Source organism: Ailuropoda melanoleuca, chromosome 10 (genome assembly GCF_002007445.2).
Source record: "Ailuropoda melanoleuca isolate Jingjing chromosome 10, ASM200744v2, whole genome shotgun sequence".
Lineage (NCBI taxonomy): Eukaryota > Metazoa > Chordata > Mammalia > Carnivora > Ursidae > Ailuropoda > Ailuropoda melanoleuca.
Window position 1 is genome coordinate 6,728,992 of NC_048227.1, and position 13,050 is coordinate 6,742,041.

At 52.5% G+C, this 13,050-nt stretch overlaps 1 protein-coding gene across 1 annotated transcript; it reads right to left on the reverse strand.

Annotated features, from left to right (window-relative positions):
- Positions 1–7,737: 7,737 nt before the first annotated feature.
- C10H7orf61 (chromosome 10 C7orf61 homolog) lies at positions 7,738–13,002 on the reverse strand. Its single transcript, XM_002927309.4, has 3 exons — positions 11,881–13,002; positions 11,367–11,690; positions 7,738–8,218 (listed from the first exon to the last, which is right to left on the reverse strand). Exons 1-3 carry the CDS (start codon positions 11,932–11,934, stop codon positions 7,985–7,987), a joined length of 612 nt encoding a protein of 203 aa, XP_002927355.1. The 5' UTR covers positions 11,935–13,002; the 3' UTR covers positions 7,738–7,984.
- Between the last annotated feature and the right edge of the window lie 48 nt (positions 13,003–13,050).

The window sequence follows — 13,050 nt, forward strand, 5'->3', positions numbered from 1 at the left end:
CCCCCCCCCCCCCCCACTTTAAGCTCATCTCAGGTTAAAATATAGTCCGCAGGTCTCGCCTCAATCCCTGGCTTTGAGGCCAGGAATCTCTATTGTCAACAAGCTCCCAGGTGATTTCGATGTGTCCTAGACTTCGGAATCTGACGGTCCGCATTCCCAAAGTGGCAGTGATTCTCGAACTTCATTTGTCTCCTTAAAAAACGGAATGCTGGGCCCTGCCCTCAGAGTTTCTGATCCAGTGGGGCTGGGGTAGGGGCTGGGGTAGAGTAGGGCCTGCACTTCTGCCAGCTTCTGGGGTGCTGCTGCTGGGGCTGGTCTGGGACCACACCCTGAGGAAGCACTTCTCCAATATTGTTAGAAGAGCTGTTCACCTGTTGCCAATTCACTAGGTACCAAGCCCCATGCAAGGCCCTTCACATTCCTACAGGCACGTGGAAGAAATATTTACCGTATTTTCTGCATAAGGAAAGGAAGGTTCAGACAGGTTCACTCACTTGTCCGAGGTCACACAGCTAGGAAGGACAGGATTTGAACCCAGGCCTTTCTGAGTTGGCTCTGCCTCCTGTGCACTGCTAATTATCTGCTCTCAGGGGCTTGGTTTGTCTCTAGAAGTCAAACTGAAGCCTGAGAAGGTCCAGGATGGAGCTGTGAAGTGCCCTTCTCATACGGCCCTGGCTTCAGGGGACTGACTTTGTGGGGTGACAGTTTCTCTGCCCAGAGAGCTCAGGAAGAGGGGACGGAGAAGCCACCGTGTGCTGTGGTGCTGACTCCTCCTTCCTTTGCTCGCGTTCACACTGAGAGTGGAAGACCCTCTGACTTCTCCCCGGTTGGCTCCAGTTTCCAGGACACTCACCAGGGAACAAGAGCAGGGAAGGACACAGAGGACGGTGGAGGCAGGGCTGCTGGGTCCTGAGAGGAGAAAGGAGGGGGCAGTGCCGCACAGGTGCCCGGGAAACCTGTCAATGCTGCCTGGAGCTGTTGTCCCAACAGGTCCTGAGTAGCACCCTGTCCTCGGGGGCTGTGGATGGGGGGTGGAGAGGTGAGCAGGTAGAGGATAGTGTGTTCGGCGAGGGAAAGAACGAGTCTGGGTGGGCTGCTAGGGATGAGGAGGGCTCTCCACCCTGACTTCCTACTCCTGTCTATTTCACACCAAGCTTCTCCCTGGTCTCAAACCCCCACTCCGGTGGGGTAGGCCCGAGACAAGGAGTCAGCAGCTCCTTTGGACAGTCCTTATTCCCCCCTGCCTCTCCCTTGCAGCCCCCAGCTCTGTGCTTCGTCCTGCTTGCCTGTGGGTCTTACAGATTTTCTTGGGAAGGGAGCCAAAGGCAGGACCCCAAAGGGAGTGAGTCTGAACCCTGAAGCCCATGCTGAACTCATCGAGCGGACAGGCCAGGAGCAAGCAGTGCAGCCCCACTGAGTCCTCCCTCCCTACCCCAGACATCCACTGAGCACCTACCTCTGCCCGCCGGACTCTGTGCTGAGCTAAGCCCCAGGACACGACCCAGGGGACGGCGGCAGGGACACTGGCAAGGCCTCTGAGGTAGCAGGAGAAGCAGCAGCTCTGAAGGAGAATCTGAGAGCAAGCCAGATGAAGAATGTGGGGGAACAACTTTCAAAACGGAAGAATCAGCATTTGCAAAGGCCCAGGGGGAAAGAGGAAATAAATGGAAACCAGCCAAGTGCCACAGAAGTGACAGCACAGGCAAACCTGGAGAGATGAGGTCAGGCAGGTGGGCAGGGAGCACAGCCAGGAGCTGAGGTAAGGAGACTGCATTTCATCCTAACTGCTACGAGACACCCTAGAAAGGTCTTACATGGAGAGATGCCGCGCTCCGAGGCACAAAGATCTCTCTGACCGCATAAAAAATTTCAAAACTCAGGACACCTGGGTGGCTCAGTTGGTGAAGCTTCTGCCTTCGGCTCAGGTCATGATCCCGGGGTCCTGGGATCGAGCCCCGCGTTGGGCTCCCTGCTCAGCGGGGAGCCTGCTTCTCCCTCTGCATGCAGCTCCCCCTGCTTGTGCGCTCTCTCTCTCTCTCTCACACAAATACATAAATAAAATCTTTTTTTAAAAAGTCAAAACTCTATCTCTATGGTAAAAAAAAAAAGTAAATAACCTCACACCTGTTAGATCGTCTGTCATCAAAAAGACAAGAAATAACAAGTGTTGGCGAGGATGTGGAGGAAAAGAACACTTGTGCCTGTTGGTGGGAATGGAAATTGGTGCAGCCGCTGTGGAAAATGGTGTGGAGGCTTCTCAAATAATTAAAAATAGAACTACCATATGATCCAGCAATCCTACTGCTGGGATTTCTCTGAAGGAGAAACAAAAACACTGACTCAAAAAGATATCTGCACCCCCTTGTTCACCGTAGCATTATTTACAATAGCATTACTTACAAGCTCATTGGTGGATGAAAAAACTGTGTGTGTGTGTGTGTGTGTGTGTGTATATATATATATATATATATGAATATTATTCAGCCATTTAGAAAAAGGAAATCCTACTGCTTGTGACCACACGGATGGACCTTAAGGGCATCGTGCTAAGTGAAATAGAGAAAGACAAATGCCATAAGATCTCACCTCGATAATGAAAAATTTTTTAAAAATGTATATATGCTGAATAATTTTTGTAAAGATTTCACCTCTACGTGGAAAAATTGGATATTATTTCTGATGGCTGCATGCGAATCCACATTATTCCAAAATAAAAAGTTAAAAGAAAAAACGGGTGCCTGGGTGGCTCAGTCGTTGAGCGTCTGCCTTCAGCTCAGGGCGTGATCCCGGCGTTCTGGGATCGAGCCCCACATCAGGCTCCTCTGCTGGGAGCCTGCTTCTTCCTCTCCCACTCCCCCTGCTTGTGTTCCCTTTCTCGATGGCTGTCTCTCTCTGTCAAATAAATAAATAAAATCTTAAAAAAAAAGAAAAAGAAAAAAAAGAAAAGAAAAAGCAGAGGACTGTGTTAAAACATCCGCAACTCACATCCCAGAAAGGGTTAACACCCTTGCTATATAAAGAGCTTCTAGATATCAATAAGAAATAAGATTAAAGGGGCGCCTGGGTGGCACAGGGGTTAAGCGTCTGCCTTCGGCTCAGGGCATGATCCCGGTGTTATGGGATCGAGTCCCACATCAGGCTTTTCCTCTATGAGCCTGCTTCTTCCTCTCCCGCTCCCCCTGCTTGTGTTCCCTCTCTCGCTGGCTGTCTCTATCTCGAATAAATAAATAAAATCTTAAAAAAAAAAAGAAAGAAAGAAGATTAAAAACAAGCATGTCTATAGCACATAATACGTGGCAAGTACTGTTCTAAGTTTTTTCCGTGCATTAATTCATTTGATCCTCACAACATCCCTACATTACCTCCGTTTTTGCAGCTGAGGTGACTGAGACACAGAGGGGTTAAGCAACTTGCCAAAGGTCATATACCTAGTAAGTGGTAGAGCCAGGACTCAAAACCTGGTAGTGCTCCAGAGGGCAGGCTCTTAAACTCTATTTTGAACTCTAGAAAAGACCCAAAACCCAGCTGGAAAACTGTCAGAGCATACAAACAATAAAGGGAAAATAGCTGGGTCTTACACTTGGAGGCAGAGAGAGAAAGCCAGCAAAGGGTGCTACGGACCCCTGCATCCTGGGAACCAGCCTTCTCGGGGCCTCAGCCGCCCCAGCTTGAGCCAGCCACAGCCACACCTCAGTTGTGCACTCCTCCTTCAACACAAAACACCAGGCCTGTCTTGCAAAACCTGCCCCTCTACAGCCACTCACCCCGGGAGGCACTGAGGGAAAGGGAAACAGGCAGAAGGCCATGACTCAGCTATCACAGGGACACAGACCCGGGCATCCCCGGTGAGGTGGGCAGACAGGTGTGGGGCAGGTGGGCTCCACTTTTGAACCAAAGAGGACCGAGAAGGGAAGAGGAGATCCCTCCCCTTGGTCCATGTCCCCCTTGGAGAGCTTAACAGGCTATATCCCCATTACCCCAGAACGACCCGAGGGGCAGACAGGCAGCTCCAGTGAGAGGCAGAGAGCATTACCAGCCCTGCAATGGACACGATCTCTCCCTCTAGTCAATCTCGGTCTTGCCACTCCTGAGGGAGAAAATGCGACCAAGTCAAAATATAACCACAGATACCCACAAGTACACGCAGGTGCACACGTCTGTGTAAACCCAGCTACACACACACCCTGTCTGCGCATCCAAGAAGAACCGAGGCCAAAGCCTCCATGCCCGGGTCCAGCCCCCGGGGAGGCTCAGTCGGGGCTGGCTTTCCTCCCCCAGAGCTCAGATAAGAGAGCCGAAGAGGAGGGAGTGACATGGGTCAAGAAAGACCCAGTGTCCAGGCCTGAGACTTTTGTTTCTGGGTTCAAAGGCTTAAACCAAGAATGTTTTACCTGGGTCGACTCTCTCCGTGGCAGCTTTGGGCTGTGAGGAGGCAGGGTTGAGGGGAGTTAAAGGCACCATGTGTCCCCAACCCTGAAGACTAGTGGTAGATCAAGGGAGCACAGGACTCGAACCAGAACCCCCGGAGGCTGGCAGGGAGCAGAGCCACTGTTTGCTTCAACCCATTATCTTATTTGAAGAGCCCAAGGCCCAGTGAAGGAAGGTGACTGGCCCAAGTCCCGCAGCAGAGAGACAGCAATATTGAGTCCAGAACCAAGGGCTTTTTGACTCTCCGTCCAGTGCCCTTCCTGCTACTCGCTGAACATGGCATTCTTTCTTGGTCGCTTCCAAAATGGCAAGGCATCCAAGACCCAGCTGGTCGGAGTGTGCTTCCCACATACTAGGGGAACATTTACTTTGTTTTAGTCAGTACTGTTTTAGGCCACGGGGATAGTAACTGTACACGGTAAATCGGAACCATTATCATAATAATAGCAGCTAACATTTGTTGAGTCCTTGTGCTGTACTAAGCATCCTTTCCTTCACACTCATGACACCCTGTGACACTTTCCCCATTTTACAGATGAGGAAACCAAGGCTCAGAGGTTAGCTGATTTAGTCAGGTCATCAGGGAGAGGGTTCGTGAAGACGTGGTGATTTCTTACGGAGTCCAGACCAGCAAAGGAGCCCACAGTGCCAAGCCCTGAGAGAAGGGAAGTTAGACAAAGGGAATGGTATGGATTTTTTTCCAAGAAGGGTGGAAAACTATTGGAAGGTTTCAGCAGGGGTAGGACATGTTTTGCTGTGTGGTGGAGCCAGACAAAAGATTTGAAACTTTCAGGCCATCAGATGATTGGGGGGGGGGAACGAGGGCATCTGGGAGCAGCAATCTCACGTGGCTCCCCACATTCCTAGGGACCCTCTCTTTTGAAAATAGAGGACGACTCTGGTCCCAACTCGGCCCACCCATAGCCCTACCACTTTTGCCTCATGGAGTCGAGCAGCTTTGGGGGAGAAGTGCCTGAGGTCTGGGGATGGGAGAGGAGGGTGTCCAAGGTGGCAGTTTTTCACAAGACTGTCATTAGGAGGCAGATTTCTGTGGGGGTCACTCTGTCCTCCACTTCTTTCTACTAGGAGAGGGCTGGGGTGAGTAAGCATCCTTCCCTGCAAATTACTACCCCAGGGGATTCCTTAAGCTTCCCTCCCAGTTGGAAAGTTCCTCCCCAGGCCCCAGCACAGGCCTTCCCCAGGGCTCTGGGCTGGATTACTTAGGATGGGGAGAAAGGAGGCCACCTGGGTCCACTGAGACATCTAGGAAAAGCAAGTTCTCTGGACTTCTCTTCCATCCTGCTCCTTTCTCTCCTGCAAGTCTCCATTCCTCTGCTTGGCCAAGCCCAGACAGGACTCCATCATGTCTGGGGAGGAAGAAAGTGGTGGGAGGTGCCAACAGCTCCCTTGGCTGCTGGCTGAACTCACCTTCTTCCTTTCCTCCCCTCCCACTCCCAAGATGCTAAAGAAGCCAAAGAAAAACGAGGGCAGTATTCCTTCCCACAAGCGCACAGCCTCAAGCCTGGATTGGCTCCTGGGCCTGTAGCTACTTGCAAGCCTCTTTACCAGCGACCCTCACTGAAACCTTAATGTCCCCAATTGGAAGAGGAGCCTGTCTCTAAGGGCTTGGAGGGCCTGATCTTGAATCTCACCCAGGGACACAGACCCAGCACCAATGCCATTGGGCCCCAGAATGGTTCCTGGCACACAGGGAGAGGTGAGGAATACTTGGTGATCGAAAGCCCCAGAAATGAGCCACTGTGAATCAGCTTGTTCTGAGGAACCACCTGAACAGGCCTTGACTTCATGCTAAACTCAAGACACATTCCCAGCGAAGCCACTTCGTGTACTAAACGCCTGCCCTGTAACGTGTATGTGTGTGTGTGTAACATGTGTGTTATGTGTCCGGTGTGAGCTAGACTCATCAGGTGGCTCAGTGAAAGCTGCATGACTTATTAAACATGACCTTTCTGTCCCTTGGTTTTCTCCTTCAAAAAATGGAAACAACAATACTTCATCAGAAATCTGTTGTGAGAATTACTTAGAACGAGACTTAAAAGTAGTCGCGGTAGCTTAATAAGAGCGGCTGGTATTCCTGTGGCTGGCAAGGTTGGGGTGCGGGGGACAGCTAACAGGCTCGGCGTAGCAGAGCTGTAAGGGCTGGGCAGCCTGCTGCAGTTCCAGAATTTTGGGAAAGGCAACCCAGATTGCCAGCAAGGGGGGCCTAACTTTTCCAGAACAGAGCGGGCGGGGAGGGGGTTCTGGGGGGGAGGCGAGTAGTTTGCTGACTTTTCTAGGGAATTGGCTGCGTCCAGCAATCCGTCCCCTTTGCTCCTCACTACCCCCAGCTTTGCTCACGCCCACCACCTGCTTGCTCGTCACACTAACTCCGCGAGCAAGACCCAGCGGCTCGGCCAGCCACACCCTCCCTCCTCCTCCCCCTCTCCCGCTTCCCCGCGGCCTCTGCTGGCATCCCGTCCTCCTTCCCCACTGCACCCGCAAGCCCTGTGAACACTGAAATCTCCCAATTTTGCACTCTTGTGAAACAGCCCTGCTTCTCCTCGGGGAGCCACCTCTGCGCCTTCGTGTGGCCGCGCAAGAGGGCGTACTAAGTCCGCGAGGGGACCTGCGGCTCCACGGTCTCCCCTCGTATTGCCTCCCCCTACCCACGCCCCAGGAGCCAGCCTGACACCCTCACGAGCAGCAGGACGCTCGGCCCTCGGGCGCAGACGCGCGGCCGCTGCCCCAGGCCCCGCCTCCCCGGCGCCCCCGCCCCCGGCGCCTCCCGGAACCCTGGGAGGTGTAGTTTTCGGCCGCTCTCGACAGGGGTGCGGCCAACAGGGCCTGCGAGCCTTCCCCACCGATGCGTGTCCGGCTGCCGCTGCGTCGGTCTTCAGACCCCCTGACCTCGCTATGCGGGAGCCCCAGAGCGCCAGAGGGGCGGGGCAGTGGGCTAGCTGCCGGAGCGCGCAGTGTCCCGCAGGTCTCGTTAGCTGCAGGGCCCTGGACAAGTCCCTTAACCTCTGCAAAACGCCCCGTCTTTGTAGGATTGCCAGGGAGAGCCCGGGATCGGGACCCGAGAGGCGCCTCATGTCTTCAGTAAAGAGGAGTTGCTGGCCTGGCAGAGCTGCCAAAGGCAATCAGCCCCTGAAAGTGGGTTCGGGCCCAGGGGACCCTGGACATGGGGATCGCCGCCCCGCCCAGCCCTCAAGTTACTCCCACACATATTTGGGCCAGCCCCTGAGGCGCCCCTCCCTGCCCCACCCGAGTTCCCCTCATTGCCTCTGGCTATCCACAACACACTCTAGGTTTACTCAGAAATATCTGATATTTATTTCCCAACATTTTGATAATTTCTTTTCTTTTTTATTTAACAAATTGAATAAAAGGAATGAAGGGGAATAAGTGGGACCCCAGGCCTGGACTTGGCTCCCGATGAGAGGTGACAGTATGAAAACTTCTCCTCACCCACAACTCCTGGCCTGGTGCCCTAACCTCTCCTATCAACCTTACCTAAGAGTGAGGAGGGGCTTTTTGGAGGATGTGGGTTTCCCCCCTAGAGGGGACTCCGGGCATCCTGTTTCAGGCCCTGAGCTGCTTCAGGTTGGGGGCCAGTGTGGGCCCTGATGTGGCGCCGCCTCCGCCTCTCCTGCCTGCGGGCTAGCTGTCCTAGCTGTTTGCGGATGGCCCACAGTACCAGGTACACTTCCCGCAGCATCTCAGCCTCCGGCGTCTCCAGGGGGGACCCAGACCTCATCTGGGAGGAAATGGAGGTAGAACTCACAGAGGACTAGGAGAGAGAGAGAGAAGATGTGCACATGTAAATAGCTTGATCCAGGGAGAAATCGCTGGTGCAAACCATTGCCAGATGAACAGCAAAGGCTTGTTCAGTGCCACCGCCTCCTTCAGGAAGCCTTCCTGGGCTTCATTAGGTGTTCTTTGTCTCTACCCTTGTGTTTGCCTCAAAATTTGGCATGTCATACCCTCTTTGTTCTGCAGAGCTGTTTTCAAAACTGGAATTCAAGCTCCTGAATGACACGTACCATGTCTCACCCATCTTTGAGTCCTCGCTAGGGTTTCGTGGAGATTGTGTTAAAATGAAGGGCAGGGTCGGGGAGCCTGGGTGGTTCGGTCCGTTAAGACTTCAGCTCAGGACATAATCCCAGGGTTCTGGGATCAAGCCCCATGTGGGGCTCCCTGTTCAGTGGGGAGTCTGCTTGTCCCCTCTCTCTGTGTGCTTGCTCTCTCTCTCAAATAAATAAATAAATAAATAAATAAATAAATAAATAAGAAGAAGAAGAAGAAGAAGAAGAAGAAGGACAGAATGTCCCCCTGACCTCCATCTCCAGTCCAGAGCTCCCTCCTCACCTCCAGGCCTGTATATCCCACTGCTTCCTAGATATCTCCACGCAAATGTCCCACCGACATCTCATCTTGTCCCAATGCCCTCAACTCATCACTTGCCCCCCTAAGTCTGCTCTTGCTCTTTGATTCTCCATCCCAGTGAATGGCTCCAGCCTGCTCTGACTCCTGTCTCTCCCTCCCCCTTCACCGTCATCCAAGCAACCGGCTGGTACAATTCTAACTCTTTTTTTTTTTTTTTAAGATTTTATTTATTTATTTGACAGAGAGAGACAGCCAGCGAGAGAGGGAACACAAGCAGGGGGAGTGGGAGAGGAAGAAGCAGGCTCATGGCGGAGGAGCCTGATGTGGGGCTCGATCCCATAACGCTGGGATCACGCCCTGAGCCGAAGGCAGACGCTTAACCGCTATGCCACCCAGGCACCCCAATTCTAACTTTTAAATACCCTGCCTCTCCTCTTGTCCTTTTCTGACCTGCCCATCACAGGGCACCAAGTGAACTTTATTATTAGTGCTGTAATACTTCACTGAAGGCCAAAATAAGTTGGTTTGGTAGTGATCTAGACACTTCCCTTTTTAAAATTACATTTTTTACTTTGAGATTAATTGTAGTCATATGCAGTTGTGAGAAATACTAGAGTCCTCGTATGCCAATTCCCCCCAATAGTAAAATCCTGCGAAACTATGGTATAGTGTCATAGCCAGGATGCTGACATCGATGCAATCCACTGATCTTACTCACATTTCCCCCTTTGCTTGTACTCAGTTGTGTGTATATGAAATTCTACCCAATTTTATCTCACATACGCAGGTTCATGTCACAGACTGCCACAGTCAACACACAAAACATTTCCATCATCACAAGAATTCCTCATGTTGCCCTTTTATAACCAACCTACCTGCTAACCCCCAACTCCTAGTCCCTGGCAATCACTAAACCACTAATCAAGTCTCCATTTCTATAATTTTGTTATTTCAAGAGTGGTATATAATAGAATCATACTATATATATATTATATACACACACACATATATTTACGTATATTACATATATGTATATATATAACATATATACCGTATATAATATATATATGATATATATATATAGCCTTTGGGGATTGGTTGCTTTCACTCTGCATAATTCCTGAGACTCATCTAAGTTGTCGGGTACATCAATAATTTGTTTCTTTTTATGGCTGAGAAGTATTCCACGGTATGGACACATCACAATTTAACCATTCACCCACTGAAAAACATCTGGGTTGGTTTTGGCTATTACTAATAAAGCCGCTCTGAACATTCACGTGGAGGTTTCTGTGTGAACATAAAGTTTCATTTGTCTAGGATAGATGCCAAGAGTATGACTCCTTGGCATATGATGATTGCAGGTTTAGTTTTATAAGAAACTACCAAACTGGGGAGCCTGGGTGGCTCAGGTGGTTAAGCGTCTGCCTTGGGCCCAGGTCATAGTGTCGGGGTCCTGTGATCGAGCCCCGTGCCGGGCTCTCCGCTCAGCAGGGAGTCTGCTTCTCCCTCTCCCTCTGTGCTCTCTCTCCCTCTCTCTCTCTCTCTCTCACTCTCTGAAATAAACAAATTTTAAAAATCTTAAAAAGAAAGAAAGGGGGCGCCTACGTGGCGCAGTCGTTAAGCGTCTGCCTTCGGCTCAGGGTGTGATCCTAGCATTCTGGGATCGAGCCCCACATCAGGCTTCTCCGCTGGAAGCCTGCTTCTTCCTCTCCCACTCCCCCTGCTTGTGTTCCCTCTCTCGCTGGCTGTTTCTCTCTGTCAAATTAATATAAAATGAAAGAAAGAGAGAAAGAGAGAAAGAAAGAAAGAAAGAAAGAAAAGAGAAGAGAAAAGAGAAGAGAAGAGAAGAGAAGAGAAAAGAAAAGAAAAGAAAAGAAAAGAAAAGAAAAGAAAAGAAAAGAAACGAAACGAAACGAAACGAAACTATCAAACTGCTTCCACAGCAGCCATGCCACAACCTATGAGAGCAGGCGAGCTTTCTAAATTAAAATCTGTTGGTGTCAGTCCTCTGCTCAAATGTCTACAAGGGCTCCCATTGCTCTTAGGGTCAAATCTAAACTCCGCAGATGGCCAACCACTCTGTCTTGTACAAGCTGGCCCTTGGCCCCAGGATTGCCCAAACCCAACACATTGGGCCAGCACCACCCACCCCCCCAGCCCACTTGCTATTCTGTCTTTGTGGAACGATCCCCCTCACTCCCTCCCCAGCCCACTCCACCCCAAGGTAGGGCCAATCCTTCCGATGTCAGCTTCACCCTCTCTTCTGCTAAGAAGGCCTTCCTTGACTCTCCAAGTCTGCTTCTCCTCTGGGCTCCCACAGCCTCTGACCTCCCATGTCACACCCCTGACACCCTGAACCAACAATGCCTATGATCTTGTCTGGAGCTCCCTCAGTCTGGGTCAATCTCATTCACCTCCTCAGTTGCCCGCCTCAGGGCCCAAGAGGCACACAAAACAAATGTCAACCAAGTGGCTGGAGGGGGTAATGAGTCATGGGGGATCAGGGAGGGTGGAAGGACCCCCGGGAAGCAGGGAAATACGGTGCTGACCTTCCAGGTGCACAGCCGCCAGCCGCTCTGCAGGGCCGAGACCATGAGCGTGGAGACAGACTGGACAGCTGTCCGCGGCAGCTGCAGCAGGGATCGGCCCCCACGCTTCTGCTCTACCTCAGCCTTATCTGTTGATGTGACCAACGTGAAGGGATCAGCCACCTTGGGGGTCTCCTCAGTCTTGGAGATCTTAGCCTCTTCGCAGGGCTCAACCAACTTGAAAGTCTCAATCACCTTGGAAGACTTCTCGACCTTCACTACACTTTTCTGGGAGTCATGGTGTTCCAAGACGGTTGACTTAGCTTTGTGTTTCCAGAAGAAAACCTGAGAACCGAGACAGGGGGAGGAGAGACAAGAGAAGGGCACGATGGTTGGCAGAAAGGCCAACACAGAGGGGAAGGGGCCGTGAGTGTCCCCGCCTCCTCCCCCAGTGGGTTTCTGTGACCTAGAGGTCACTGACCAAGCACCTCCCAGCCCAGCATGGCAGAAGGAAGGGGTATTCTCTGAAACTCACCCAGCGAGTAATCTTTTGCCAAATCCACCGGAAGAACCTCATTACCACAGCCATTTCTCCCAATACACGAGCACCAAGTAGGGGGCAGGACAAGCATTTGGTACAAAGGGTGGAGGGGAACAGGCTGCAGGCCAGTGGCCACCACCTGAGGGATCTCTCGGGAGCTTCAGGCACAGCCGAGAAGAAAGAAAGAGAGAATCCAGGGGAAAAGCTTTCACCGACGACTCATCCAAAGTCTTTCCTCCCCTCCCTGAGACAGGGAGAGGAGTCAAAGTGGATGAGAACTCAGAGGAAGACAGAGTTCTAGCCCATTGTGAGAACCTGCGTGGCCCTGACCCCAACCCCCGAGGCCCTTCCAGGACCCACCGAGCCAATCCCTGCACGCTCAGCCCTTCTTCCCCCAGGTCCAGGGAAGGGACACTAACATTTACTCAGCGCCTGGTACTCACGGGACATTTCCCACCTATGATGTCATGTAATCAGCACTGCAGCCCTCCAGTAGGTATTTCACCCACGAGGAAGCTGAGATGCAGAAAACACAAAGAACGTGCCCAAGGTCATAAATCTGGGGAGCTTTAGGGTGGGAAGTCCAACCTGGGGAGCCCCCAGGATCCCACTCTCCACGTGTCCCCTTTAGTCTGAAGCCAGGGTGCTCTCAGCCGGAGGCTGCTGCTTTCCCCCCTTCCCCACTAGATGGGGCCCTTCTCCCTACCTGCCTCTGCGGGGCCTGGGCGGGAGCCTGGCTGAGGCTTTCAGGGAGGGGCCCCACTCACCCACAGGGCCGGTCCTCAGCCAGCAGAGGGTGGAAGCCACGGAGGCCGGCCAGGCCTGGCGAGGGCACCGTGTGCCCGGGGAGCCTGGCCAACACCCAGCGCTGAAACAAGGGGCCCATTGAGGGCCCCCAGCCCCGCCCCCAAGCCGCCACCGGGATCCAGCCCGCAGAGGGGACACACTGGGAAGCTGGGGGTGGATCCTGCGCAATCACCAAAGGCCTCATTGTTTCCCTGCCCCCCAGCACGTGGGCTGATGCCCCCCTCCCCCCCCCACTCCCTCTGCCTTGCCTGCCTGCCCCTTCCCAGGACCCAGGCCTCTGACTCCCTTTGGGCCTTGGTGCAGCCCCCCCCAACTCTTTCGACCACTCTGTCTAAGCCACATTGCACCTTCCCAATC

Bases quoted from the DNA above. Each gene is read 5' to 3' on its own strand.
- C10H7orf61 (XM_002927309.4), bottom strand. From the start codon at position 11,934: ATGGCTGTGGTAATGAGGTTCTTCCGGTGGATTTGGCAAAAGATTACT. The intron at 11,691-11,880 runs GTGAGTTTCAGA...CTCGGTTCTCAG, and splicing joins GGCAAAAGATTACTCGCTGG to GTTTTCTTCTGGAAACACAA. The intron at 8,219-11,366 runs GTCAGCACCGTA...TCTCTCTCCTAG, and splicing joins GGCGGCTGTGCACCTGGAAG to TCCTCTGTGAGTTCTACCTC.